At 41.0% G+C, this 26,659-nt stretch overlaps 2 protein-coding genes and 1 long non-coding RNA gene across 5 annotated transcripts; all 3 read right to left on the reverse strand.

Moving 5' to 3' along the window:
- Positions 1-7,417: 7,417 nt before the first annotated feature.
- LOC310824046 (coiled-coil domain-containing protein 106-like) lies at positions 7,418-13,067 on the reverse strand. 3 transcript variants are annotated; one of them, XM_083696937.1, is made up of 5 exons: positions 12,936-13,067; positions 10,196-10,416; positions 9,700-9,909; positions 9,406-9,612; positions 7,418-9,017 (listed from the first exon to the last, which is right to left on the reverse strand). In XM_083696937.1, exons 2-5 carry the CDS (start codon positions 10,407-10,409, stop codon positions 8,638-8,640), a joined length of 1,011 nt encoding a protein of 336 aa, XP_083553063.1. In that variant the 5' UTR covers positions 10,410-10,416; positions 12,936-13,067; the 3' UTR covers positions 7,418-8,637. The 3 variants fall into 3 exon arrangements, with proteins under 3 accessions (XP_083553063.1, XP_083553064.1, XP_083553062.1); XM_083696938.1 differs by lacking the exon at positions 12,936-13,067 and adding an exon at positions 12,543-12,583; XM_083696936.1 differs by lacking the exon at positions 12,936-13,067 and having other exon boundaries at positions 10,196-10,828.
- Positions 13,068-13,495: 428 nt separating this feature from the next.
- On the reverse strand, positions 13,496-20,337 carry anxa13 (annexin A13). Its single transcript, XM_083677887.1, has 11 exons — positions 20,183-20,337; positions 18,930-19,005; positions 18,711-18,805; positions 18,247-18,417; positions 17,889-17,922; positions 17,315-17,394; positions 16,908-16,976; positions 16,698-16,799; positions 16,369-16,444; positions 15,799-15,911; positions 13,496-15,377 (listed from the first exon to the last, which is right to left on the reverse strand). The coding sequence occupies exons 1-11, from the start codon at positions 20,195-20,197 to the stop codon at positions 15,258-15,260; spliced, it is 951 nt and encodes a 316-aa protein (XP_083534013.1). The 5' UTR covers positions 20,198-20,337; the 3' UTR covers positions 13,496-15,257.
- Positions 20,338-22,545: 2,208 nt separating this feature from the next.
- On the reverse strand, positions 22,546-25,180 carry LOC310802955. Its single transcript, XR_014554166.1, has 3 exons — positions 25,101-25,180; positions 24,734-24,853; positions 22,546-22,639 (listed from the first exon to the last, which is right to left on the reverse strand). It is a non-coding gene; the product is annotated as an uncharacterized lncRNA (long non-coding RNA).
- Positions 25,181-26,659: the final 1,479 nt, after the last annotated feature.

The following is a 26,659-nucleotide window of genomic DNA, read 5'->3' on the forward strand; positions in this document are numbered from 1 at the left end:
TGCATATTCATTCAACCACTGTCTGATATGTGGGCCCTAAGAATGCAATGAATGAAATGCTACGTGGCATAAACAAATCTGATGCAGCTGACACATTTAGTAATAGGTACATCAAACACATGGAACATAATGTGGACTCTGGCTAAAGAAACCAAGCTTTTTATCTTCCCTGCTCACTCCTCTTCCATCCCACATAAACACAATTAGAGGGGTGCTTGAAGTGATGGTTAGTGGTCCTCAAACAGGTGAAATTAAATAACTCATCATGGAGGACAGTTTGTCCTCCCTAGCTGCATAATAATTCTAGCCTTACATCACCGTCTTTGCTTTCTGTGTGTGTGTGTGTGTGTGTGTGTGTGTGTGTGTGTGTGTGTGTGTGTGTGTGTGTGTGTGTGGGGGTATGTGTGAGGGAGAGAGAGGGAGAGAGAGAGAGATCATTATGTCTTGCCCATTATGTTTGACCCAGAACAACATTGCTCATTACTGGAAATTCAAGAATATACAATTGAGCATTTTAAGAGCCGCGAGTTGTCTTTGTGCTACATGCCTACAGGCGGGGTTTTCCATATGTAGCTTTCTATATTCAGTGTGGTTCACAGCCCTTCTCATGTTGCATTTGCCAGCTAGACGTCATTGTCAGAAGAAGTAGAATGAAGGAAAAGACACATACGGTATACATTTCTCCATCCTAATATCATCCCAATTAAAGCCAAATTGCTTTGATTTGTGAATGCAGGTTTCAGAACACTGTGAGAAGAACATGCTTCAGGAGCCCGATCTGTGGGAGCAGCAGATAGACTCATTGAGGCTCATTGGGAAACTCAGCACTGTGTAATTAACATCTGTTATCGTAATGGAGGTCAGACTAGGCGAGAGTGCAAAAAAAACCTTGCATCCCCTAATCCATAACACCACTCCAGGCGAAGCCAGAAAACAAAAGCAATGGTAACCCTCAGGTCTTGGATTGGTTGCTTGCTTATTGCGTGGCACGACTGCGAGACAACAGGATTATTACACTGGAAAGTCTGGAACATGCTCCAAAACATGCGCTTCGCACACTGAGCTTATTGTGTGCCAGGACAGCAACCTTATCACTCGACACAGCCCCGCCGTTTCCCTTGGTTACGGCCAAACCTTCCATCTATCTGTGTTCGGTGGTAATATGACAGCTTTGATTGGCTACTTATGGCCAGCACCATTTTTTTCTCTTTTTTTTCTTTCTTTCGTCCCCTCTCTAATTTTCTCTGTCATTAACTCCCTTTGAGCTGGCCCATGGGGCAAAATCTGAGTCACAGTGCTCTCACGCAATAAACACCTATACACACCAACACACACAAACACACACCACACCAACACACACCACACCAACACCTACAAACCCACACCACACCAACACATACAAACACACACCACACCACACAAACACACACCACACCAACACATACAAACACACACCACACCAACACACACCACACCAACACCTACAAACCCACACCGCACCAACACATACAAACACACACCACACCACACAAACACACACCACACCAACACAAACAAACAAACACACACCACACCAACACATACAAACACACATCACACCAACACACACCAACACACACCACACCAACACATACAAACACGCACCACACAAACACACACAACACCAACACATACAAACACACACCACACCAACACCTACAAACACACACCACACCAACACATACAAACACACATCACACCAACACACACCAACACACACCACACCAACACATACAAACACACACCACACCAACACACACCACACCAACACATACCAACACACACCACACCAACACATACAAACACACACCACACCAACACACACCACACCAACACATACCAACACACACCACACCAACACATACAAACACACACCACACCAACACACATCAACACTGGATGAGAGAGGGAGAATGGACTGGTACCTCATGGCACCACGATGTATGATGACAGGGTTAAAGAGACCAGGCAGGGCATGTCCACCCTCATAACATGAAACAACATTCCCAAAGCCTGTGTGAAATATCAGATTTGTATTATGTGTCGTGTTATGCGTACAAGCGGGGGTGTGAGAGAGAGAGAGAGAGAGAGAGAGAGAGAGAGAGAGAGAGAGAGAAAGAGAGGGTGCGGCTCAAAAAATGTCTCTCCGCATTAGGTGCCCTCGTTTTCCTTTTTTTTTATAAGACGTCTGTTTGTCCCTACGTCATTCTACGAGTGGCCAACAGGATGGATGGGGGGAATGGCAGTGTTGCTTTTCTTTGTCCCTTCCATCCCACTTTTGCGTAATGTGTTGCATACCATCATCTTCTCTCTGTCTCCTACTGCTGAGCATTGCACTCTCTCTGTCCTCCCCTTTCACAACCTCTCCAATCTCATGTCGTTTACTCTCTGACTCATTTTGACTGATTTCTTTGTTAGTCCCCACTACATGATGAATACTAGTTCAAAGGATAGTGTTTTCTAACATACTTGTGGCATAATATACCAAATACTATTTTTCAAAAACATACAGCATGGATACATTTATCATCTTTATCCAATCTCTTCTCCCTTGAGGCACACAACAGAGTCTTTGACCCTGAAAATAGAGGTGACAGTGTCTTTACATATCCCCCAGTCCATGGAGACAGGGCAGGTCAAGATGAAGGTGCCTTATAACAAATACTAAATCTAAACATACAAGCATAGTGGTTTCATAGCATCAGATAGCATAAGGTAGCATAAATCTGTTACACAATCTGTCATCAATTTCAAATAAAGGTATAATCATCTACCCATTTCTATGATGAGGTTTATTTTAGAGCACCAGAATCAATTTTACCGTGTTACAACTAACAAACAAAACGTTCCAATGTCTGCACTGGCTTTAGCGCTGACTGGACGTGCCTTATAGCAGGTTATCTCTGAGAGCAGCCATCTTGTTTTCCCAGAGAATGAAATCGCTCCCAGAGCGAATCATGACTCTGGCAGTGAGATGGCCCTCCCTGCAGCTATATTGAAAGTGCTGTCTGTGTCTGTCTGTGCTCAGGGAGAGAGGGAGAGAGAGAGGGGGGGAGAAAGAGAGATAGAGCTAGAGCCAGCTCAGACTCACCAGGCCTCCTTCTCCCCCAGAATACATTATGCTCCCGCTTTTAAGCCGGTGAGACTATTACCCAGCAGCCCCTTGGAAGTTCTTATCAGTGACAGCCAGATGGAGAACACAGCAGCAAAGTCAATACCTCCAGACTTGTTGATCGAATGTTGCCGCCAAAAAACTGTCATTGAGGCAAGATTCAGTGGTTACAGACTAGCATCTGTTTCAATCAGCAAAATAAATCGTATAAATGACGTTGTATTTGATTGTTTGAATTTATGTATATTATGCTGGTGTGCTGGATGGGGATTCGGATGGTTAGCCAGCAGAGATGTGTGTGTGTGTGTGTGTGTGTGTGTGTGTGTGTGTGTGTGTGTGTGTGTGTGTGTGTGTGCGGGATTGAAGGGGCGGAGCCTTTTCTGGATTTAGCAACGGTGCATCTGTTTGTAAGATATGTGTACATACATGCATGTGTTTACATATTTATGTGTGTGTATATGATATAGGGTTGCCTTCATACACAAACATTTTCATTAGGCTCACAACACAAGACCTATATTCCCTGAGCATAATAATGTTTGGTCCTAATGTATAGACACAAATGTCTTCCTGAATCTAATAGGCTGTGGTGGGGCTGAGCATCCAGGTATGTCTGCATGCGCCTGGCCAAGACAAATCAACTCCATGTATTCTTCTGGATCCAACAGTGCCCTCTAGTGTCACACGCTAACACTGCCAAAAATAAGCTGCACTGTAGCGGCAACCCTGCAATTACCCAAGGGTGGTGTGCTCACCAGAGCAGTAGCTCAGAGGGGGATCAGAGAATGGGCATGAATTAAAAAAGGTCAATGAGGATGTTTCGACCCTGACTGAAGAAAGCTGATAAGGACGGTTACTAGATTTTCTGGGCACCAAGCTACCCTTCTTTAAATTCACATAAATAGGCTTGATTGCTCTACTGACCACTGATGTCATCACAGAAGGGCGAGAAATCGCCAGCCAGTGCGCAGACTCAGCACTAGCTTCAGCATCACCAAGGGGGTAAATACCCAGAATGCATCACTTGGTCCATTTGTATTGAATTGGCGTCGCATTTGTGCTCTGACCCACTTTTAGAAGGTTATTTTAAGATTTCACAATAGAGAGTTGCCGACGGGGCAAATAAAAGGTGGAGAGACGGGCCACTGCCTAACATTCACTCAAAACCAAATGTCCATTCATGTTTGAAGGAAGATCAGAATAGAGAGTAATACAGAATTTAGATTAGCTTTATTGCTGAGATGCACACAGTTAAAATGCCAAGTAATATATGAAACATTCAATATTTACATATATTATCTTTCATGGTGACATCTACAGTTGTGCATGCCACAATAGCATCCAAAATAGTCTCCAAATTACTCTAGGCCTATGTCAAGGATGGTCATTATTCTTCCACATGGATAAAAGTAATGGTTTGAAATCTACTTCTGATATGGAGCTGAAAAAACATGCCAGCTCAGTTCAGCGTTATGCATCATTGGGGTCAAAAGTTGACCCTGTAAGCAACTAATTTAAAAGACACACAGAGACCCTCTCGGATATATTGTATAACAGATTATCACCATTCATGAAAACAGTAGAAAGCAGAAAACCTATGCTAATAATTTTCTTCGTTTGGGTGGAACAGTCAAAAGTTGAAGGTCATTTACTCTAAGCATATTTCTTGTTATCCAGTAAATGTTTTTTCCTAAATTGGAGGAATTGTTTCACGTAATATAAATACACACATTTCTGCAACACTAAATGTTTTCATTCATTACATTCTCAACCACCACTATACAATGTCTAAAGGAGCTAAAAGCTTCTCACTTTTCCATCTCATGGGTTAAAATTAGGTTAGTGATGGCTTATGACCTTCAGGAATCAATACAATAATGAGGGCCATTTCCTTTGAAAGTCATGGGTGTCTGCTGCTGATTAGCTATATACAGAAGTCAAAATACCACCAGCACGGCCAGATTGATTGGTTATTTTCCTTAAAGAGCCATGAAGGATTGGGGTTCACTCTTACAGGAAAAACAATCAATACTTGGCTTTATGATAATAATTGAACCATAAATCCAGTACTTATTGAACCATTTTCACTTCTCTTGTGAAGTGCAAAAGGTCCTCCTGATACTGTATGCTTTAAACAAGGCTTTTTATATTGTGTCACAGTTGTGTCAGTCAAAAACCAAACTGATGTTGTTCAATGGCTGTAAGAGCTGGAGCTCTGTAGCTTGACATTGTTATTTGATGGTGATTGTTTAGTCATATGTTGGTTGGAATTAACAGTTTATTAGACGTTGTTATGTGATGGTTACTTTTCAATGTTGACTTTGAAGGTTGTCAATTGATGTTCATCGTCTAACGTTGCTACATGATTGCACATGGGTTGAAAATGAACGTTTTAACATCTCACAGTTGAAAATAATAGTTTTTAAAATGTTACGCTAAAAGAAAAGAAAAATTGATAATTAGGCCCACAAAATATGATCTGTTCAAAACTGAGCTTATTTGCTTACCCTTAATGATCCCTTTAATGCTCCATTCACGTAAAATGACTGAGATACTAACATGTAACTTGTAAATACCACAACTGAAAGACTGTATATGTCTGACCAATTCAAGGGACCAGTCCTACAGATAGACAGTACACTTCTCAAAGAGAAGATGATTGGAGGTCATTACCAGCTACTGTACCAACAGCAAGTGCATGCAGATGCTCTCTATTCAACCTTTAGCTTGGATCAAAAGGGGGGTGTGGGGCGTCTGTTACACAACTGGACAAGGGGAGGGATATAAATGACGCACCCATTAGGCACACAGGCTCTAGACAGAGCAATTGCACCTGCTGCCACACAATTTGGATCCCCAGAAAAACACCACTCCACCACAAAATGGAGTCCCAGCTGCACCCAGACCAATGTGAGTCAGAGAGAGGAGGGGGATGCTTCAGGCTCGATTAGGCCCACATCCTATCTCCATCTTCAGCACTGATCCCCTCCATTGCCCCCAGTCAATACTGCCAGATCCACACACAGCTGCCACTCTGAAGGACCGGCAGGTGGACATGTTGTTTGTTGCCTTTTTCTGGTCAATTGACCGGCAATTGGAAATACAAAGAAATCTAATACAGTGGCCTAGACAGTTATATATATCAGTCTTGAAAACAAAAATGTTTTTGTCCTGAATATACTCATATTACATAGCAAAGCACCATCTAGAACACATCCCATATTTGTCAGAAGGAGAAGGGAAGTCAATCGTGACATTTGTGTCCTGAGGAGGTAAAGAGAGATGAGAGCTGGCAACAGAGTTGTACACCCACCCCTTCCTATTCCCCAGTGCCTCTCAGACTAGCAACATGCACCTGTCCCCTCAGGTTACTATGTGGGGGAGCTCACGCTCTCCTTCTCTCGCCTCTGTCGGCATGACTGAGACGCCTCGCTGACCACAGCAATGCAACACTACCTCCTACAGGCCTCTCATCCTCCATCATGTCTCTTAGAGAGGGAGAGAGCAGAGAGAGAGAGGAGGTGGGGGATGGGCACAAGAGAGAATATGAGAGCCAGAGAAAGAGAGAAATTAGAGGAAAAGGGGGGACATGAGAGAAAAAAAGGACACAGGAGCCTAAATATGAACAAAGACAAAAAGACTGAGAGATTGAGGCATACATTCAAGCACAGGGATAGGAAAGGGAGAAAGAGAGAGGTACAGACAGACAGAGAGGGACGTGAGAGTGAAAGATAGGGCAAGGCAGAGTATGAATAAGAGAGTGACAGTGACAGAGGCCCATGCAAAGACAAACAGCCCGGGTACGGCCCCGTAATGGCTTTGCACTGGTAATTTGTCACTCCATGTGAAAACCAAACAGCAGGGAAGGCAATGGCAACACTTTGCACTGCCACTTACCATTGCCCAAGGATGTCTTACCAAACAGTCCCATCTGTCTATGCAACTGCTGCACATTCTCCTGGTCAGAGAACAGACTCAAAATATGGCTTTCCAGACTGAGACTTGCACTAGAGAAGCTTGAGAAGGCTTGAAAGCACATACCTTATCATTATCATATCAGCAAAAAAAAACAACCACTCAATAGAACACAGGTTGTACATACAGGATGTAGGATGGTAGAATGATATTGCATACACAAAGTATGAAGTGTAGTATTTGAAGATATAAAACAGACAACAATCCAAATGGCTGATACAACATTCAGGAGAAATTGTGAACTATGTTGACTCAAAAGTACTGTCCATGACAAGACAATATGCATAGGAGCTTGGTAGTACTGCAAAATGCTTTATTGAAACCATTTGCTTAAAAAAGAAAAAATGTTTTGAAGAATCATAGTAAGTGAGAAAAGTGCACAAAACATAATAACCCCAAACCCCTTATAAACAAGTTTATAAATAAGAATTCACCATAGTGCATTGGCTATACCTAAAAGGTCGAACTACACTACTAAATAGTAGTTCAAAACTTAAATGGAGCTATAGTAGCTTATAATTTTATTCTCATGATCCTGAAAGGAGTTACAGTAGTACACCTCCGAACCATGACAGTTTGACACTAAAAATAGTACAATTCCTGAACATTAACCAATCACAGCATAAAAAATATACCCTAGAAATGTAATTGACAGTTATAACTGCAAATTATTCAAATTTTCCAACCATACATAAACATGGGTTGAACAGTGAATGATGTCTTGATTAATTGACAAAGAACTGTATGAAAAGAAACAAAGCAAAACAAAATCTGACTTCAGATTCAAGATCATTTACATTATATATGTCAATATCCTATCAGGTGTGAGCAATGCCATCTTGTGGGCATTTTTTATCACTACATACTCATGTCCACCCTGTGAAGTGGCAGCCATACCACTTGAAACAACTATTTTACACCGTGGTCCTTCAGTAATACAATCACCAGTTCAATTCTAAACAAGGTAAAACCCTTGGCAGGGCAGAAACAATCTACTGTACAATGCTACAGTATGTCTGCTGCTACAGTGTCTGTTGAGTCTAGTTTTTAATCTAATAAATAAATCAGCCATTATGAGATTAACAAACCCAAGCAAACATACAAACCCAAACAATCATAGCTTTTAAGGAACTTTGACCTCCCGCAGGCAACATACCCTTTCATGCCTGTGTAACAACATATTCATAGAGAGACTTAAAGATTATTAACAAAATGAAAGCCCTGAAGAACACATTCCAACACATTGAGTTGCTATGACTACTGTAAGTGTGTGATTTTTATTCATTCATTCACTGGGTGACCCATGTCTGTCGGAACTCGACTAAGTCTTAGAAAACCTGTTTGGATCCAGCCTTTACTTCACTATGTTCATATGTTGAGTAAATTGAGTACAGATTTGGATATCACATCAGTTCAACTGGGCACAATTAACCATAAAACAAGCCAGAGCTAAAAACTGTAGCTAAACACAACATGTCCTCAAATTCACCCCTCCTATCCCTCCAGTTACCTCAGCCCAGTAGCAGGTTCTCAGGGGCTCCCCCTAGCTGCTGATGGGCAGAATGCAAGACCCTGGCCTTTTTGACAGTGATGGGCAAAAGCTCCCCTGTAGCCTTCATCTGCTCTATCTTCCTGGTCAGCGCCACGTCACTCTCAATGACCAGGGCGCACTTCTGGGCGTAGCTGACCAGGGTCTCCTCTCGCGGGCGGAACATGCCCACCAGTGGGAGGGTCTCCTTCGCCGCCAGGTGGAGCTCAGCGATGGATGCCGTGTTGGCGATGGTGTTGCGGTCGATGCCATAGTGGCGGAAGGCGCCACTCATGCTCTTTTTCTTGTTGAAGGCAGAGAGGACTTGTTTGTAGCGGTGGATGACATACTGGACACCAGTGGCTGGGGAAAGGAGGGAGAGAGAGGGCCAATCCCATTGGATGAATGAGAGGATGGATGTAGTGTCAAAAAAGGTTTAAAGTTGAAATGAAATCACCTAAAATGTTTTGCTTTGGGGAATTAAAGTCTTGCATGCAGTCATTATGGATCCAGAAAATGAATTTCCAGCAAACTTAACTTTTTAGATTCTGTCTAACTGTACATATTATGTATTGATTAGAAATGCTAAACGTTGACACTTTTTTGATACTCCCAATACTCAAAATCAAAATCACAAAAGGATTTCATGTCAATAATTGTTAAAATCAGAGTTGGTTTTGCTGTGTATCAGTGCTTTGTGTTATCGCAGTGCATCAGTATTCATAACAACAGTCATTAGACAACAGCATACCTCTCTTCCTGCTGTAGTCTTTCCCCTTCTTCCCTCTCCTCCTCTCCTTGTGGTGTCTCCTTTTCTTGTGGTCACTAGAGGCTCCGGACATCACAGTAGAGACAGACACATCCGAGCCACTGTCATTGCTGTAAGAGGAGCAGGAGGATGCCCTTTCTCTCTTCCGAGGTTTGGGCTCTGAGTGTGCCACCTTTGCTGCTTTAGGAGCTGTGTGGGAACAGTAATAAATGGGTGGGTTTCACATTTTTGGACCACTACTGGACACTAGTGCAGACTTTTGAAGTGCTCACTTACTTTCTGCTGTTGAGTTGGTGGTGAAGGTGGGGATGGAGCGTGCACTGGTCAGGTTCTCAATCTGCGACCTCAGGAACTTGCGGTCCTGCTGCAGATCCTCCACCTGTCTCTCCAGGGCAGTGATGCGCTCCTGTTTACTCTCCAGCATGCATTGCAGCTTGTTGATGGTCAGCATCACCCTGGGTGGCAGGCCCTCATGCTGGGAGGCAGCTGGAGGTAAGGAACACAGTGGACGTTAGTGGGCATGCTTCTGTGGATACTCATAGGACATAGCAGCAACATAGAGGACACTACTACCGTGACGTTCTTGGAGTTACAAATCTGTCCAAATTCATCTATGAAAATATTTTTCATATTTTGCACCTGATACAGGACATTCTACAATGATTGTAATGCATAGAATAGGGCACCTACATGTAATGCTCACACAAGCCACCACAAAGTCCCATCAAATCAGTTATAGACCTGAATATTGACTTGACTAAGTAGTTCTTACTGGACACAGCACTGCTGGGTGTATTGTCCTGCTCCACATCACTGGTCGCTCCAGAGGTAATGGTCTCCCACTTGATCACTTCCGGGTCATCGTGCTCCTGCTTGAGCCAGTGCTGGGACTGGGAGCTGACCCTGGCCTTCCTCCTCATGGTGCTGGAGTCGATCTCTACGCAGGGTGAGTACGCTGAAGGCTCCTGCTGCCACAGTGAGGTCATCTCTCTACTATACATGGGTTGGGAGGTCAAAGATTATAGAATTAATTGGAGGTGTGAGGACATGGGGAAAGCAAAGGTGTGTTCAGTATCACAATGCTGCATAACTCTGTCTGTGCAATGGGATTGGGCCTCTACTTGTTATGCCAGAAGGGGAAATCTCTCTGGGTGTCAAAGGGTCCTGGCCTTGTGACAAGGGGAAGTAAGGGAGACTTTAGATGAACAATATTCTGCACCATTGCACAATGTTTTGGTATGTTTATCTAGCAAGCTGCGCATGCATGGCTTAGCCAGTAACTCCCCTGCAAACAAAATGACGTCCAGAAGACATCCTCTGCTGGTTAGCCACGGTCCTTAGGACGTTGGTAAGAGGACGTTCCTATGACATCCCTAGGACGCGGTTTGTAGACTTAACTTTGGTCCCCTCCACATCCTCACTCAGGACCACATTGGGACTCCTCTGGATGCATTGATGTCTCAATGTCTTCATTCTAGTTCTGTTTTTAACCTCATGAGTGTCTATAGTAGTATCGTTACATTATCCCATTATTGATATCGGCTATGTATCATGTACATTTTCTTCTTCATTTGTGAGCCTAATGGATATAAATCATTTATGTTTCTGGACTCTGAAATGAAAAAAATGCATTGTACAGTAATATGTGTTTATTATACAATAATATCAATCGAAAATATATAGAAAATATATAAAAATATATTTTTTTGTAATGGGCAAGTAACATTAACAAGGTTAAATAATGTATATTCATATATTTTCATCATACTTTGAGGATTAAGAAATCCTCAGTATGTAATAGAACAAAAGTATACCACACCAATATTAGACAACTATGCAGAAAACACTGAAACTGTTGTTAATTAAAGTCTATTAAATCAATTGTTAGAGTATAGATTGAAACTGAAACACTAGATATCAGTGCTCAGGCCAATTTATAGGAAAATGCAGATGTGTGGTCTTACCAAAATGTAGTCATGAACGTGTCATTTTGTTATAAGATTGTATTTTTAATGTATCACTTACAATATATTAACAGACCTTTGCAAGATGTCAGGGCAGGGCAGATGCTAAAAGGGCAGTAGTCTTGCTGCAACAATCAGCTGTGCCCAGCTTGGTTAACTTGTCTTCTATGTCCCACTCCTTACATTTTGATATAGGCCTAGTTATTATCATAGGCTCTTTATCACACCTGGCTGAATTGTTATTGCCTGAGATTTTTCAATTAAAACATTTTTAATTAGGTCTAAATTTGACCAAATCAAAATTTGGTCACAAACGATTTGTGACGTCCCCTAATGGTCACAAATAGCCCAATGTGTAACGTCCTGTCGCAGCCAAATGAGGACCTTTTTGTGATGTTCCCTAATGGTCCCCATAAGCGCCTACTGAGACGTCCTCCAGCCGACCAAAATGGGACCTGTCTGTGACATCCCTAATGGTTAACAAAAGTCCTTAATGTGATGTCCAGCCACCCCAAATGGGGACCTCCTTGTGAAGTCCCCTATTAGTCCCCAAAAGCCCACACTGAGACGTCCTCCGGCCTACCAAATGGTTACCAAAGGTCCTGCGTGCTTCGTGTTTATTCATGTTAAAATGCACTAAAAAACACAGCTAAAACGCTGAGGAACATAATAATGCTTTCACTTTCACTATTTACAACGATGTAATTGGCGATCAAAGATAGTTACTCTATCATTACTGAATATCAATTTAATTTGCTCTGAAATGTTTACATTTGGGGAGAACCCTGGACGTCCTGCCGCGACCAAATGGGTACCTCTATGTGACGTCGCTTAATCATCACCTACTGTCTGGTCCTGTCGGGAAGTCAACATGTTTATTTGCAGACCAAGTGTTGGGTAAGATACTGCATTTTAGAAAGCGTTTTTTTCCGGACCAAAACAGTGTTGGTAAATGAAATATTTATTTCAAGGGATCTAATTCCCCGATCGCTACTGATTAAACATAGTAATTACAACCATTAGGAAGCTGTTAGAAACCTTAAATGTTACATACTGGACCTTTAATGGGGACGCCCCCCTATGTTGTGAGGACGTCCCCTGTTTGCTGGGTCCCCTCACCCCCACCCTTACACATAATACATCACTTGACGTTACCATGGAGATATGATGGGATGTCTGGTCAACCCATAAACTTGTGGCTGACAAAGTACTAGGTCCACTAGATTTCACAACTGAGAAATAAAACCATAGGACAACATTCCAAATTAATATGCAACAGACGACAATTAAATAAATGCACCCTGATATTACACATTTATATATTCTTTAATACAAGAATAAGACCACTAAGTGCAAACTGGCAACGGTATAAACGCTGTAGTAGGTTGATATTTAGAGTGGAATATTCATTCCGGTATGCCAATGCATGCTACAATTTTTCCATCAATAATTAGCCGTTTCAAGATGGATGCAAATGGCTGCTAACTATACAGCAGAATAAAGGAGTCGCAACTCACTAAATTAACGCGTGAAAGAAGCTTCACCAACCTTCAGTTTTCCACGCTCACAACGGTTAACAGCTTGCTTGTAGTCTTTACTAGAGAGACGTATGTCTATGTCATTTAATGTAATTGTTGGCAATGCATGCGCCTATCAAGTCTGATTATAAGCTATTAAAAGGTAACCCTCTAAGGCAGCGCATGAGGTCGCTCTCTCTTTGTAGTTGGCAGCAGAAGGGGCGGGACGGTGTTGTTAAAAAACACATTACTGAACCAGTCATAGAAGAACAGTCCTTCGGTCCGGTGACACCCCGACACCTGAGCACCTTGGGACTTTGAGTGCACATAGTGTTTTTTGATACACTATTGTTGCCTATGCCCATCTAATACACTAGCAATATGTGAAGTATAATTCATGTGTAGGCTACTGTTGTTATTACAACTAACTGCAGTACTACAGGAATTCACGAAGTATTTCCATTACTCTTATTGTAATAATATTCACTGCTGACATGTGCACAAATGAGTGTTGTCTAGTCACAGCCTATGATGACATTGTCAAGGGCTAAAAATACAAAACATATTGTCTAATAAAACATTCCATTTATTTATTTATTTTCATTTATTCATTTGTGACAAAACAAATTATTTGGCTTTACTGAGGCAAACATTGGTCCATAGCTGGTGACCATTGCAATTGTTGACATTACACATCTTCCATAAGGTATGATGGTCTCCCAGTTGACATCTGCATGGAATTCACATCAGTAGCCATACAGTAGTTAACTACATATCTCAAGTTAGAGAGTTACAGGCCTTTCTAAAATAACACATTTATCAAAAGATGTTAAAAACACAGCTGCTATTATGGGGACACACAAAAGTCTACTGTCTGTTGTTTGTGTAACAACATCAGATCATACTTTTACTATATCAGACTTCATAGGTTCTACTCTAAACCTCGATAGAATTCTCTCAGATATCTTCTGACATGTCTATCTTTGCACATACTGTAACCACATGTAGTGACAGATAATACTAAGTATAGTTAATATGTTGTAATATATCATCTGTGTTAGTCTAGCAATACAAAAAATACTGTAGAACTTGGTGATTGCAGATTTGTCAAGGAAGTCTCACTATAGCGACTATAGGAGAAAATGAAACATACTGAACCACTTCGTTCAGATACTATAGTAGGCTTCTCTCTTTTTGTTTGTAATACTATTTATGTGACAAGATAACAATGTTATATAGCAGATGGAAACTTTTTTGTCAGTTTTTTCATCTCCGTCCTCTTACCATATGAAAAAAAAAAAGAAAAAAAGAAAAAAAGAAAAAAAAAACTTTCATTAACCTTCACAGTTCTCCTCCACTTAAATTGTAACTTCAAGCAAGATGGACAGATTGCATATAACTAAGGATGGCTAATATAAATAGTAATGCTAAGAATGGAGCTTGGAGTGGAAGAAACTGGCCCTGGAGAGATCAAATCCATTTAAAATCACACTGATTTCAGCAGACAAAATGTTTAGCACCTACTGTATTCTAAATGGCTGGCCAAAAGTAACTGATGTGCATCACTACATTGCTGCCATCATACAGTACGAGAGCAAACATGTTGCATTGAACGTGGGTCTATCTGTGTATTACAACACATATTTGTATACTTCCGTACTGTGCTGTACTGTAACTAAACTCTTGCTCAGAGCCCACAAATGCCCTTTTGTATGCTGGCTGACCTTCCTGCCAAGCCCTAAACCACCTGATCCCACTAAAGTGATGGAGCCAGTCCAGCACAGATGAATGTTGAGAATTTCATACTGAATCTAGTTGTACTGAGTAAGCTGCAGAAAAGGACCAGAGCCACTGTATTGTAATGTTCCACTGATAACATGGTTTGCTGGTTAGGTACTGTATGTGACTGGTCTAATCCCAAAAACAGATAAAAAAAATAGTAAAAAATAAAAACACAAGCTGTGTTGTGTCTGACAACTTGGCTGGAGAAGATACAAGCAATAGTAATTACGTTATGATTGATAACAGCCTACAAAGTGCCTTTACACAGTCAATTATACATAGCACAGTGATGACGGCAGTTGTTCAATTGTTAGAATAAGCAAAACCATGGATAAATTGCCAAGTCAGAAGAACAGAAGCTGCTGGATTTGAGATCTCTCCAGTTCCACCCCTCTGCCTCCATCAGAGAATGTCACATGTTTGAGGACAGTAGGACCGATTGTAAGTAGTGTTAGTTTGACTGAGAGGAAGCAGCAGCACCCTCAGTCCACTGTACTGTAGGTACTTTGCTGTCCCTCTCTTCCTCTCATCTATCTCTCTCTTGCTCTCTCTCTCTTCCTCCCTCCCTCTCTCAATGGCAGATACCAAGAAGGAGACGCTTGAAGTCTCCACTACACTCAGAGGCCAGGGCCTCCTTCAGGGACACGTCATACTTCTCCAGGTACATGTCTTTAATCGTCTCCAGATCAATCTGTGGAAACAAATTAGTCTTTTGTATGCTGTAATTCTTCCTTCTTCTAGCATTGTGATTGCCAATGGCACCCGGTCCTAGATTTTTGCTTATGATGACTGATGTATAGATGATTCACTCACTTTAGACAAATGTACTTGTTGTAAGTCGCTTTGGATAAAAGCGTCCGCTAAATGTCAGACATTTAAATATGTAAATGTTTATGTATTTCCTGTCATCTTGCATGGTCTATAAAGATGTTACAACTGTGCAATAATCAAGTACAGACAATAGGCTGTATTCACAAACTGTTAGTTACAATATATGTAAGAGTGTATGTTTACATTACATGCTATAGTCAGAAACTACTTTAGTGTTTATGATAGATTGAACCACCATGCCAAAGCTCTGTCTGTGAGTGTGGGTCCATGTATTAGCCTACCTCAGAGCGGCACACTATGATGCGGATGAGGGTCTCCTCATCAGTGCCTGCTCCTTTCATGGCCTTATTCAGACGTCTGGCAAAGTACAGCTGGGGGTTCTTAGCAACCCTCACTGTGAATGCAAAGTGGAAAGTGAGTAAAAAGTAAAAAGTTACGATATCACTTTTCTCAATGACACTAAAGTTTGGTATTTAAAATACAGCCAAATAATGGAGTCATTAACATACATTTCCTTTGTGTTTTATGTATCAGTTTTTCAAGTTTTTAACTAAAGCTTTGTAAAATAAATTATATCCAGTCACCAACATAACAAATGTCATTATTCAATGATACCCAGTCCAACCAATCCACATGCACACACCACCTTCCATCACTGCCATCAGTTGTTCCTTGAATCAGACAAATGATCTACAGTATGACATACACATAAAGATTAGAACAATGTGTGTGTGTGTGTGTGTGTGTGTGTGTGTGTGTGTGTGTGTGTGTGTGTGTGTGTGTGTGTGTGTGTGTGTGTGTGTGTGTGTGTGTGTGTGTGTGTGTGTGTGCATGTCTATGGTCATACACACCAAGCGTGATGTAGCAGTCCTTCAGTGTCCCAGATACCTCATTCTCAATGGCATCCAGGATTTCAGTTCCAGAGAGCTGAAGCAAGGAGAGAGGGAAAGCTCATCACTAAACATAAAGTACTGAGGTTACTGAGGATACCTCTCTCGGCTTACCTGTGGATCAAATGTTACCAGTTTACTATACAAATGCAATAGACAGGTGCTAAATATATTTATTTAATATACAGTATAATCACCCTGTTTGCATGCATATGTTACCTATCACATCTATAACAATGTCATGAACAATTACAGCAGGTGCAAACAGTATATGATAAGAGTGTACTCACCTGCTCATACATCTTAAAGGTGGCCTGGAGCTGGAGGTAGTTTCTGCTGGCCAGGATGTAGCTGAAGGTGGACTCATCCGTTCCAAAGCGTCCCTCTCCAGCCTATGTTTACGAACGATTTACATGGATCAGGTTACTTAATATACTAATATATAGTATCACTTCTTGATACTATTATAGTCCATGCAAGATATACTTTCAATAGCATACTTCAAACAGTGAGGTGGCATCTAGTTCGGCCAGGTCCTCATCCACAATGTAACTCTCATCTCTGGTGCCCTAGAAGAGAGAGAAAGAAAAGAGAGCTCCTACTGACTTTTGCTGTGAGAAGAAATGTAGCCTTTCTGTCTGGCCCAGGCAATTGTATCCGGCCTCCATTTTACTAATGAAAGGACCTCTGGCAGCCAGCCATTCAGTGTGTGTGTGTGTGTGTGTGTGTGTGTGTGTGTGTGTGTGTGTGTGTGTGTGTGTGTGTGTGTGTGTGTGTGTGTGTGTGTGTGTGTGTGTGACTTGAAGTGAGAGTGAGGCCAGGCAGAGTGAGCTTGATTTCAGTCCAAAGACAGGAATTGTGTTACATGGCAAGAGTCCATTTGGAGTAAAACCGTGGGGCCACTTACCTGCAAAAGAGCAGTGAGCAGATTTCTTACATCCCCACTTGTGTCCCCCTCAATATCTGACTCCAGGTCCCGGTCATGTACTGAAGAAGTGACAGAGAAACAGAGATAGAAAGACACTGAAGCAAGTAGCAGAAGGTAGGTGCGGTGTAGGAAATGTCCATCTTCCTTTGAAAATCACCATAACAGATTGATGATTAACAATCAAAAGATGTTGATGTAGGATTATTCCCTCTGAGTCTCTACAAGGCACAGGGTGAGAAGCTACGCCCATTATAATGCTGTTTTTGTAATTATAATCACAAACCAGTGTACAGTAACAGCAGTGTACAGGAAATAACAATAGGATGGGCAGAGTCTGAACAGAATGACGGTTCAGATAAGGTGACTTTGACATGAATGTGAACTATGAACTCTTGCCCTACTGGCCGATGCTGCTCAAATTTGCTAAATGGTTCCTCTAGGGCTTACAACCAAAGGAAGTACTCAGTAATAAAGTATCATGTAACAGAGCTATACAACTCATAATTGGTTAGGAGTGGATTTAATTACAGGGAGAGGTGACACTGGTGCTTACCCCCAAAGTAGCATTCTTTGTACATTTCAATCTCCTGTTGGAAAATAATGAAAAAAGCAAATGTAAATACACATTTTCTCAAAGCATATCTTTATTTCATCCAACCCATATGTGTCCAATTGGTTTAAAACCCTGGGTCGTCTCTGCATCACACAACTGTGTTAAGCTAGGCATTACAGTAGCTCTGGTCTGGGGGTCAAACGCAAGTCTTCAGGTCATGTGTGGTTTACTGAACCACCTCTGTTACATGTATATCACATTGCATCTTTGGTCAATATGGAATGGAGACTTCAAGCAGGTTCTTGAACTATTTCCAAATACATATCCCATGACTTGTTCTATTCAGGTTGAGACTCACAGCATTACTGGCAGCGCACAGGATCTCGACCAGGATGTCCTCATCAGTGCCTGCTCCCTTCATGGCCTTCCTCAGCTCCTTCACAGCATAGATGTGTGGTGGGTCCAGCATAGCAAGGATGGCCTTCTCAAAGGTCCCTGCAAGCTCACTCTTCAGCACATCCACCAACTCCTATTGGGAGAGGGAGAGAAAGGAGAAATGGGAGGGAGGAAGGGAGAGAGAAAAAAGAGAGAGAGAGAGAGCAGACTGATTATAGGTGTGGTTGCTTCAAATTAGCTGGACATTTGGTACCATAAATATGTGAGACTATTACCTATTGTCATGCAGGCTACTGACAAAAGTGCCATTAAAAAATTTACAAATACAATGACATCAGTAAAAATATATAATCACCAAAATCTCATTACCATAGCAGGCAGTTATTTGGTTCACTTCGCTGATAGCATAATCTGATAGACACTCACATCATCATACTTATCAACATAGGCTTGTTTGATTTCCATCCGCTGGAATGCGCAACGGTTAGCCAGTATGTCAATGATAGTTTGTTCATCAGTGCCTGTGAATCAAAAACATAGAAAAAAAACACCGACATCTTTCCAAACAATATCTCACTCTTTGAGCTAAGGCATCCCTGGAATGCAACAATGATCAATTATTGTCACTATAAATATCTAACTCACCCAACCCTTTGCAGGCTTTGCGTATGGCCTTTATATCAGCCATGACATCAAACTCCTCATATGGTACGATTGTGGGCTGAATGAATAGAAAAGGGGTTGTTATGGCACGCTCTCACTCTCTCTTATAAGAGCAAACAGTAACAGGTACATCACCACATGATCAATCTGTTTAGTGCTGAGAATAAAATGCATATGTGTAAAAAAGTGTAGTAGTTGTTTAGGCTACACTTTATTTTTCTGTAGAGAAATTAATAGATATCTACTTAAAAATTACAAGGTTGAATGCTAATTTGTAATTGTAATAATCTATAAATAACTTGGTTGTGTTTAATTATTTCAAGTAAGTAAGTACCAGAAAGCACTCATTGTTACTACTTAGTACTTACACTACTAAATACAGTAGGCTCAGTAGTGAAACAGTAGGCCGTTCAGAATTTAAAGTTAATGCGTGCCATTGATTCTCTACAATATATGAGTCTAGCCTACACCACAGTGCTTTACATTAGCCATCTCTTCCTATCAGTCATTGGATTCCTATAAAAAAAATATTGGATATCTGAATAGCTTGATATACAAAATAGTTACAATTATTAGGCCTACGTAATTACTTAAATGGGGGAGGGGAGAATGTGTATATGACACCGAATATAATACACCGGCTCTGGAATTCGGCAGCTGCTGTTTTAACCAAACGAGCTGGGGGGCGCAGAGGCCCCATATGAGACATTATGTTTGGAAAGCCTACACCCACATCCGTGCCACCTCTCTGATTCACTCCTTCATTCATGTGTACATTCATCTAACGGAATTGTGACGAATACGAGTTATGCCCGTTTCCCTTGCATTACGTTTGCGTTTGCGATAAAGATTTATCAATGCAGTGTAACATCTAAATATACGTAACTAAAGTCCGAAATAAATATGTAGCCTATACTAGTTCAGTGGAATTCAGATATAGGCTAAAATAAATAAAGATTGCCAAAGATACATTTTGACGATGTTCCATTCTAACAACTACGCATTCGTTTACATTGATCAATTGGCATTACCATGTCAAAAGTATTTTTGATAATAGTAACATCAGTCATTTAAAATTGGACTGACTCGGTTCTGTCCGTTTTGGCTTAAATCACACCCTCAACCTCTTTGACGTTTTTAGACGGATGCACCCAACATGTAATTCACAGCCGGCTACAGTTACAAAGCCGGCGTAAGCTTTTGGTGCGAAAAATGATAAAGAGATTGTTACCCACTTGGCAGTTGCCCATTTTTTAGATGTTTGTCCCGCTGTGATGTGTCTTTGGCGACTCGTGGCGTTCTTTTACTTCGTTCTTCAAGCAAGGCCCTGGCGAGCTAAATCAATGTCTGACGTCACCGCGCATATAGTTAACGGAATTGAAAGCGCAGCCTTCGGGTAAACCATTTACTTACATGGGAGAGAGAAGAGGAGGTGGATCACGTATTGAGCAATAGACAAAAATGACAGCATATTGGTCATCTGTTCATCGTCTTAGCAGGGCGTAGAAATGATTGGTGTCTCACTGTTTCATAATTGTTCTGTGTTTCAAAATTGTTCAATCTCCCCACATTTTTCCATGTCACCCCACTCCTTCGCACCCTTCACTGGCTCCCGGTAGCAGCTCGCATCAGATTCAAGACCCTGGAGGGAACAGCCCCTCCCTACTTGCAAGCAATGGTTAGCCCCCAAACTCCTGCCCGATCACTCCGTTCTTCCACCTCGGCTGGCCGCCTGGCACCGCCGCCTCTACGAGGATGCAGCGGTCGCGCTATTCGGTCACGGCTTTTCACTGTCCTGGAGCCCGGTCAGGACTGCAGAGTCACTACCTATCTTCCGCCGTAAACTGAAAACCCATCTCTTCAGGCTACATCTTGACTGTCCCTCCTAAAGATCTCTTCTTCCCCACTACCCCCCTGTACAATTTCTCTACTGTAAATACTAATTAAAAAAAAAAAAAAGTCCTTCCTTCTTCTAATATTGTGACTGCCAATGCATAGATGTGATATTATTAGATCATTAGAAAGATATTTTTTCTTATGATGACTGATGTATAGATGATTCACCTACTTTAGACAAATGTGCTTGCTTGCTAAATGTCTAAAAAATTTAAAATAATTGTTCAGTCATTTCGTGGAAGTTTGTTGCCTACTCTGCCCGTCCTTCACTGCTACACATCTTTTCCCATGCCATCTCACCCTCTCAGGAAAAATATTAAGAACACTTGAGCTGTGCTGCTGTGCCTCCATGCAGGATCTAGAATAGATTATATGCAGTAGGTGACCGCTTGTGGACATTTACATTTGGGAAAATAGTAAAATAAGTATAAAGCAATTATTGTTTTATAACATTATAGGTCTACCTATATTAGGTATATATGAATATACCTGCCTGCATATTCATAGTTGGTTTATTAACCCAGATGTTACAGTAATTTGACAAAACAGTTATATTCTTCATAACCAGGTTGTTAATAAAGCATGAAATAGGGAATTATGTATATTATGTTGTATGTATTGAATGGGGAAATTAACTGTTTCTATTATTGAATATAAAGTGGTAAGTCTATAGTTCATTACCAATGGAGTAATAGACCCTTCATTTATCACTGTAACATGCCCAAGTAAAGCAGTTACAGTAAAGTATGCACAAAGTTTTAAGTCAAACTTGCAAAACAAAAAGTACATACTGGTTAATACTGACACTGCTGATTTCTGCCTACACAAACAACATTAAGATCAGTTCAAACTGTATGTGACACTTCACAAAAACAAGATGGGAAATTTCATAGGCAGCTTTCATGTTGAAGAGGCAGGGTGCTTCAAAGTTGCAATTACCAACCTCTGGCAGCCTACACTTTAATCACAGCTCTTTCACTTTACTTTCTAATTGTCCCTATGGTAATTACCAACCCACTGGAGGAGAATAATGCTGTTGCCCACTGAAATGAACCCCATATGGCTCACAAAACCAAACATACACATAATGGACCAAACTGTCTCAATTAGAATAAACGCTTCAACAAAGAAGTGCAATTAGAAAGAGTGACTCATTCTCTGTGGCATTGTAATGATGTTACAATCTTCCAACAAGGTACTGTAGACAGCATGTTAAACATCCTGACAATTAACTAAAGTTACCTGTATAGAAGGTCCATTATCTAAGAGGGGTGTTTTTATTCAACTGGAATTCATTCAATTGGAATTCAACTAGCTGACATCATAGTTCAAAAAGAAAACCAGGCAGGCTTTGGGGTTTGGACCTCTTATCGTTCGTGTGTGTGTGTGTGTGTGTGTGTGTGTGTGTGTGTGTGTGTGTGTGTGTGTGTGTGTGTGTGTGTGTGTGTGTGTGTGTGTGTGTGTGTATGTCAGTGTCTGTGTGTCTCAGTGTCTGTGTTTCTATCTTTGTGTGTGCATGTTTGGATCTGTCTGTGTCGGTGTCTCTGTCTCTGACACTGTGACACAGTAAATTACTGTAATCAACTGGCACAATGGTGCCAAAGAGTGCTCACACCCAGCTAAAAGAGTACTTATCTACAACCTGAGGACAAAGTCAACAAAGAGAGAGTACTGCTTAGCCTACTGCACCACACACTAGTTTAATGGAATGATCAGTGTTCTGGACTGGGGTCGTCAAATGGCCATCATTTCACACGCAGATGAAATGGGGTCCCGCTGAAGCCTTTACAGTGGAGCTGGGGGAGGAAACAAAGATACCATTCATTCACAGACCATCTATGGCAATGGGGCCTAACGTGAACTATGAACCAGGATCCAGACGTATTGTTGTGATCTCAAACAAGACTTGTTTTGACTAAGGGCAACCGCTCTGGGCTTCCAAGTATAATCAAAGTGTTAAGTTACATGAGCTAAAATTCGTTACACTACACAGTTATATAGTGTGTAGGGCAGTAGGTGGTGAAGGAGAAATGTTGTCAGTGGACATTGCAGGAGCTAAAAGGAAATCTGCATCCTGTGAAAGGTAGCCTGTATCAGGTGGGTATTATAGTGAGCATTATCATTATTAAAAGTTAATAATCTGCGTGGGTTGAAATGTTGTACCATACCCTGTCGACTTTGAGCCCATGACATAATCATTTTGAATGTGTTGCTGTTTATACAGTCATGAGAAAAAATTAGGACACCCTATGAAAACCTTTGTCTTCTTCAACATATTCAAACATATGGACATTTGATATTCATTTGAACAATATTGAAAAATTGAGGTAATATAACTAAACAAATACAACTGAAACAAATTATTTAAAAAATGATTGGTAAAATGTAATTAATAGAAATGCAATCTTCTTGTGAGGAAAAAGTTAGGACACCCCCACATTTAGTTCCACTTAAAATGCCTAAAATTATAATAAAGAGCACCACATCAGGTGCAAATGATTAGAACAGCGTTACAGAGGATTTTGGAGGAGCCTGTCCTATTTAAGCCTCAGATATTTAGTTTGGTTTGCTCTTGATTGTTGAAGTGAGTTGCATCACCATGGCGAGATCAAAAGAGCTCTCTGAGGCCTTCAGAAGAAAAATTGTAGATGCATATGAGTCTGGGAAGGGATATAAAAAGATCTCCAAACTATTCGAAATTGGCCATTCCACTGTCCGGAAAATAATTTACAAGTGGAGAACATTTAAAACCACCACCAACATGGCCAGGTCAGGCCGCCCAAGCAAGTTCAGCATAAGAGCTGACCGAAAGATGCTTAAAGAAGTCTCCAACAATCCCAGAATGTCATCACGAGACCTACAGGTATCTCTTGCCACAATTGATGTCAAAGTACATGCATCCACCATAAGAAAGAGACTGAACAAGTTTGCATTACATGGGAGGTGTGCAAGGAGGAAACCCCTGCTGTCAAAAAAAAACATCAGGGCAAGACTAAAGTTTGCCAGAGAACACCTAGAGAAAGACCAGAACTTCTGGAACAATGTGCTTTGGACAGATGAATCCAAAGTTGAACTATTTGGGCACAGTAAGAGTAAACATGTTTGGCGCAAAACCAAGACAGCATTTGAGAACAAGAACCTCATACCAACTGTGAAGCATGGGGGTGGAAATGTCATGGTTTGGGGCTGCTTTTCTGCAGCAGGGCCTGGTCAGCTCACCATCATAGAATCCACTATGAATTTTGTATTGTATCAGAGGGTGCTTGAGGAAAATGTGAGACCATCTGTTCGACAGTTGAAGCTGAAGCAGATGTGGACCATGCAACATGACAATGACCCAAAACATTCCAGTAAATCTACCAAGGAATGGCTCAAGAAAAATAAATTGAGAGTTCTGGAATGGTCAAGTCAAAGCCCGGATCTTAATCTTATTGAGATGCTGTGGATTGATTTGAAACTGGCTGTGCATGCAAGACACCCCTCGAACATCACACAGCTGAAAGAATTCTGCAAGGAGGAGTGGGAAAAACTTTCTCCCAATTGATGTCAGAGACCTGTAGACAGTTATAAGAAACGTCTAATTGAGGTTATTTCAGCCAAGGGGGGCAATACTAGCTATTAGGGCATAGGGTGTCCTAACTTTTTCCTCAGTAGGAATTGGCATTATTGTAAATTTTTCGTTAAATAAATGATTACAAAGTTACATTTTCATAGTTTTTTGTTCAATTACATCCCCTTTATCTATAGACATTGTTAGAAAGAAGATAACATATTGATATGTCCATATTTTTAAGAGAATAACTTAATATTTTGGGGGGTGTCCTAACTTTTTCTCATGACTGTAGATGAGTTATCAATTAATAAATCATATGTTAGTGTTGATGCTTTACCTGCTCCTGGGGTGTGATCCCTGTGGAACTGAACTTGGTCCTTCTCACAGAGTCCAGGTGGTAGTTTGGAGCTCCGCTCCCTGGCTTTCCCCAGGTACAGAACCGCATGGTCTCATTGTGCTGCACATGACAATGACAACAGGACAATCAGTCATATAACTATAACCTAAACATAATGACATTTTGACAGATTGAATATTTTAGATTCATAGGATTACATAGGTCAGGGTTGTTCAGAATTAAAAAAATGTGTAAAAAGCTTATTGTTTCTGAAATGAAATCGGTGGCAAATTCTTGTCGGTCAGCATTATGAAGATGTTAGGCATGTAATAGTTATGCATTATTCCAATGTGCTGCAATCATTCACTGTTCGTTCGGCCGTGGCATTCTTCCTCCTCTCCTTCTCCATCTGATGTCTCTTCTCCTCCACCTGCTGGCACAGGTCTTTGTAATAGCGCCTCTTTCTCTCCTAGGAAACAGTGTGACAGATAGAGAGCATGGATTGATGTATACGTTATTTGCTTTAACAAACAGTTCTATTCTCGTTGTGTGCAATTACACTATGATGCAGCTAAAATGTTGCTTATCAGTGCTATCAAGTGTGAGCAAAGGCCTATTTCCTGTTTGGGAATGTCAAAGAATTGAAAATATGATGATTATCATGAAACATCAATATAATTACTACCTCTCTGATGATGTCAGATGACTTCCTGTTTACTGGTGGGATGTTGATGGCAGGTTCCTGTTGAGAAGTGGAGGTTGATGATTTCCCCTAGAATTAAATCTTCGTCAGTATCTTACCAGCATAATAGTTCCAATCCCTTTCATACATGAGCTTCTCATGTTGGTTGAGTCAAATATAGATCAACACTACCATCTAGTGTTCAAAATTACTTTAGTTCATAAACTGTCCCTGGCATGTGACCTCCATTGGCAGCAATAATCAGTATGTAGTGATTATTTTGTTCTTATCAGGAATGTAACAGTGTCAATTTTGATTATTTATATGTAAAAAATATTATAAGAATCAATCAATCTGTTTGTGATACCTTTGCAAATTTGTATGAATATGCAGATGAATCCTTGTTGATGCTCCTGTCATTGCTGGGTAGACCTGCATTGCCTTTAACCAACAGTAGAGGCCTTCCGTCTAGAGCAAGAATAAACACACAAAAGTTGGATTTGCATTAGATAGATAGGCTATGTCAAGTTCTGCATTTGTTAAGTTGGCTAATTCAAAATACTTTAGATAAAGGATCTCACCACGATCCTTGCTGATCTCTGTTGTTGTTGTTTGAAAGAGTGATTGCTCCCTTCTCTGAAAAAGATAGGGGCAAATATGCATAATGCTGTCAGGAGACCACGAGACCACTGTGTGTGTGTGTGTGTGTGTGTGTGTGTGTGTGTGTGTGTGTGTGTGTGTGTGTGTGTGTGCGTTTGTATTGCTCTGTGTTGCTTGTGCAGTTATCTATTACTCACCTGAATGTACCTGGATGTGGATAGATCCGTAACCTTCCGCACGGGAAGCGATGGTCTGAAACACTGGCTAGCATTGGAATCACTCCGTCCTGAAAATGTTCGAACAAAGACTAGAATTAGACTAAATAGGAATAGAATACTCTTGCACTAATAAGATAATTAGATGTTACAGTCACTGTGAAAAAACAACAACATTGTACAACATTGTATCAAGCATACCTTTTCACTCCAAGAAACATGTTTCTATTTCCATTTACCATGTAAATTGATAATAAAACAGAGCCCTAGGCCTACCTTATTGTAAATATGCTGAGGTATACTATCCATTATGTTTCCTGATTCATTTACATTGGCACTAATCAAACAGACTCACCAGGCGCTCTCCCTTTCATGTCTGTGTAATCCAGCACATGCTTGGTCTTCCGGTAAAGTATATTCTCCAAGCTT

This window comes from Argentina silus (genome assembly GCF_951799395.1).
Source record: "Argentina silus genome assembly, chromosome: 1".
In the NCBI taxonomy this organism is placed as follows: domain Eukaryota; kingdom Metazoa; phylum Chordata; class Actinopteri; order Argentiniformes; family Argentinidae; genus Argentina; species Argentina silus.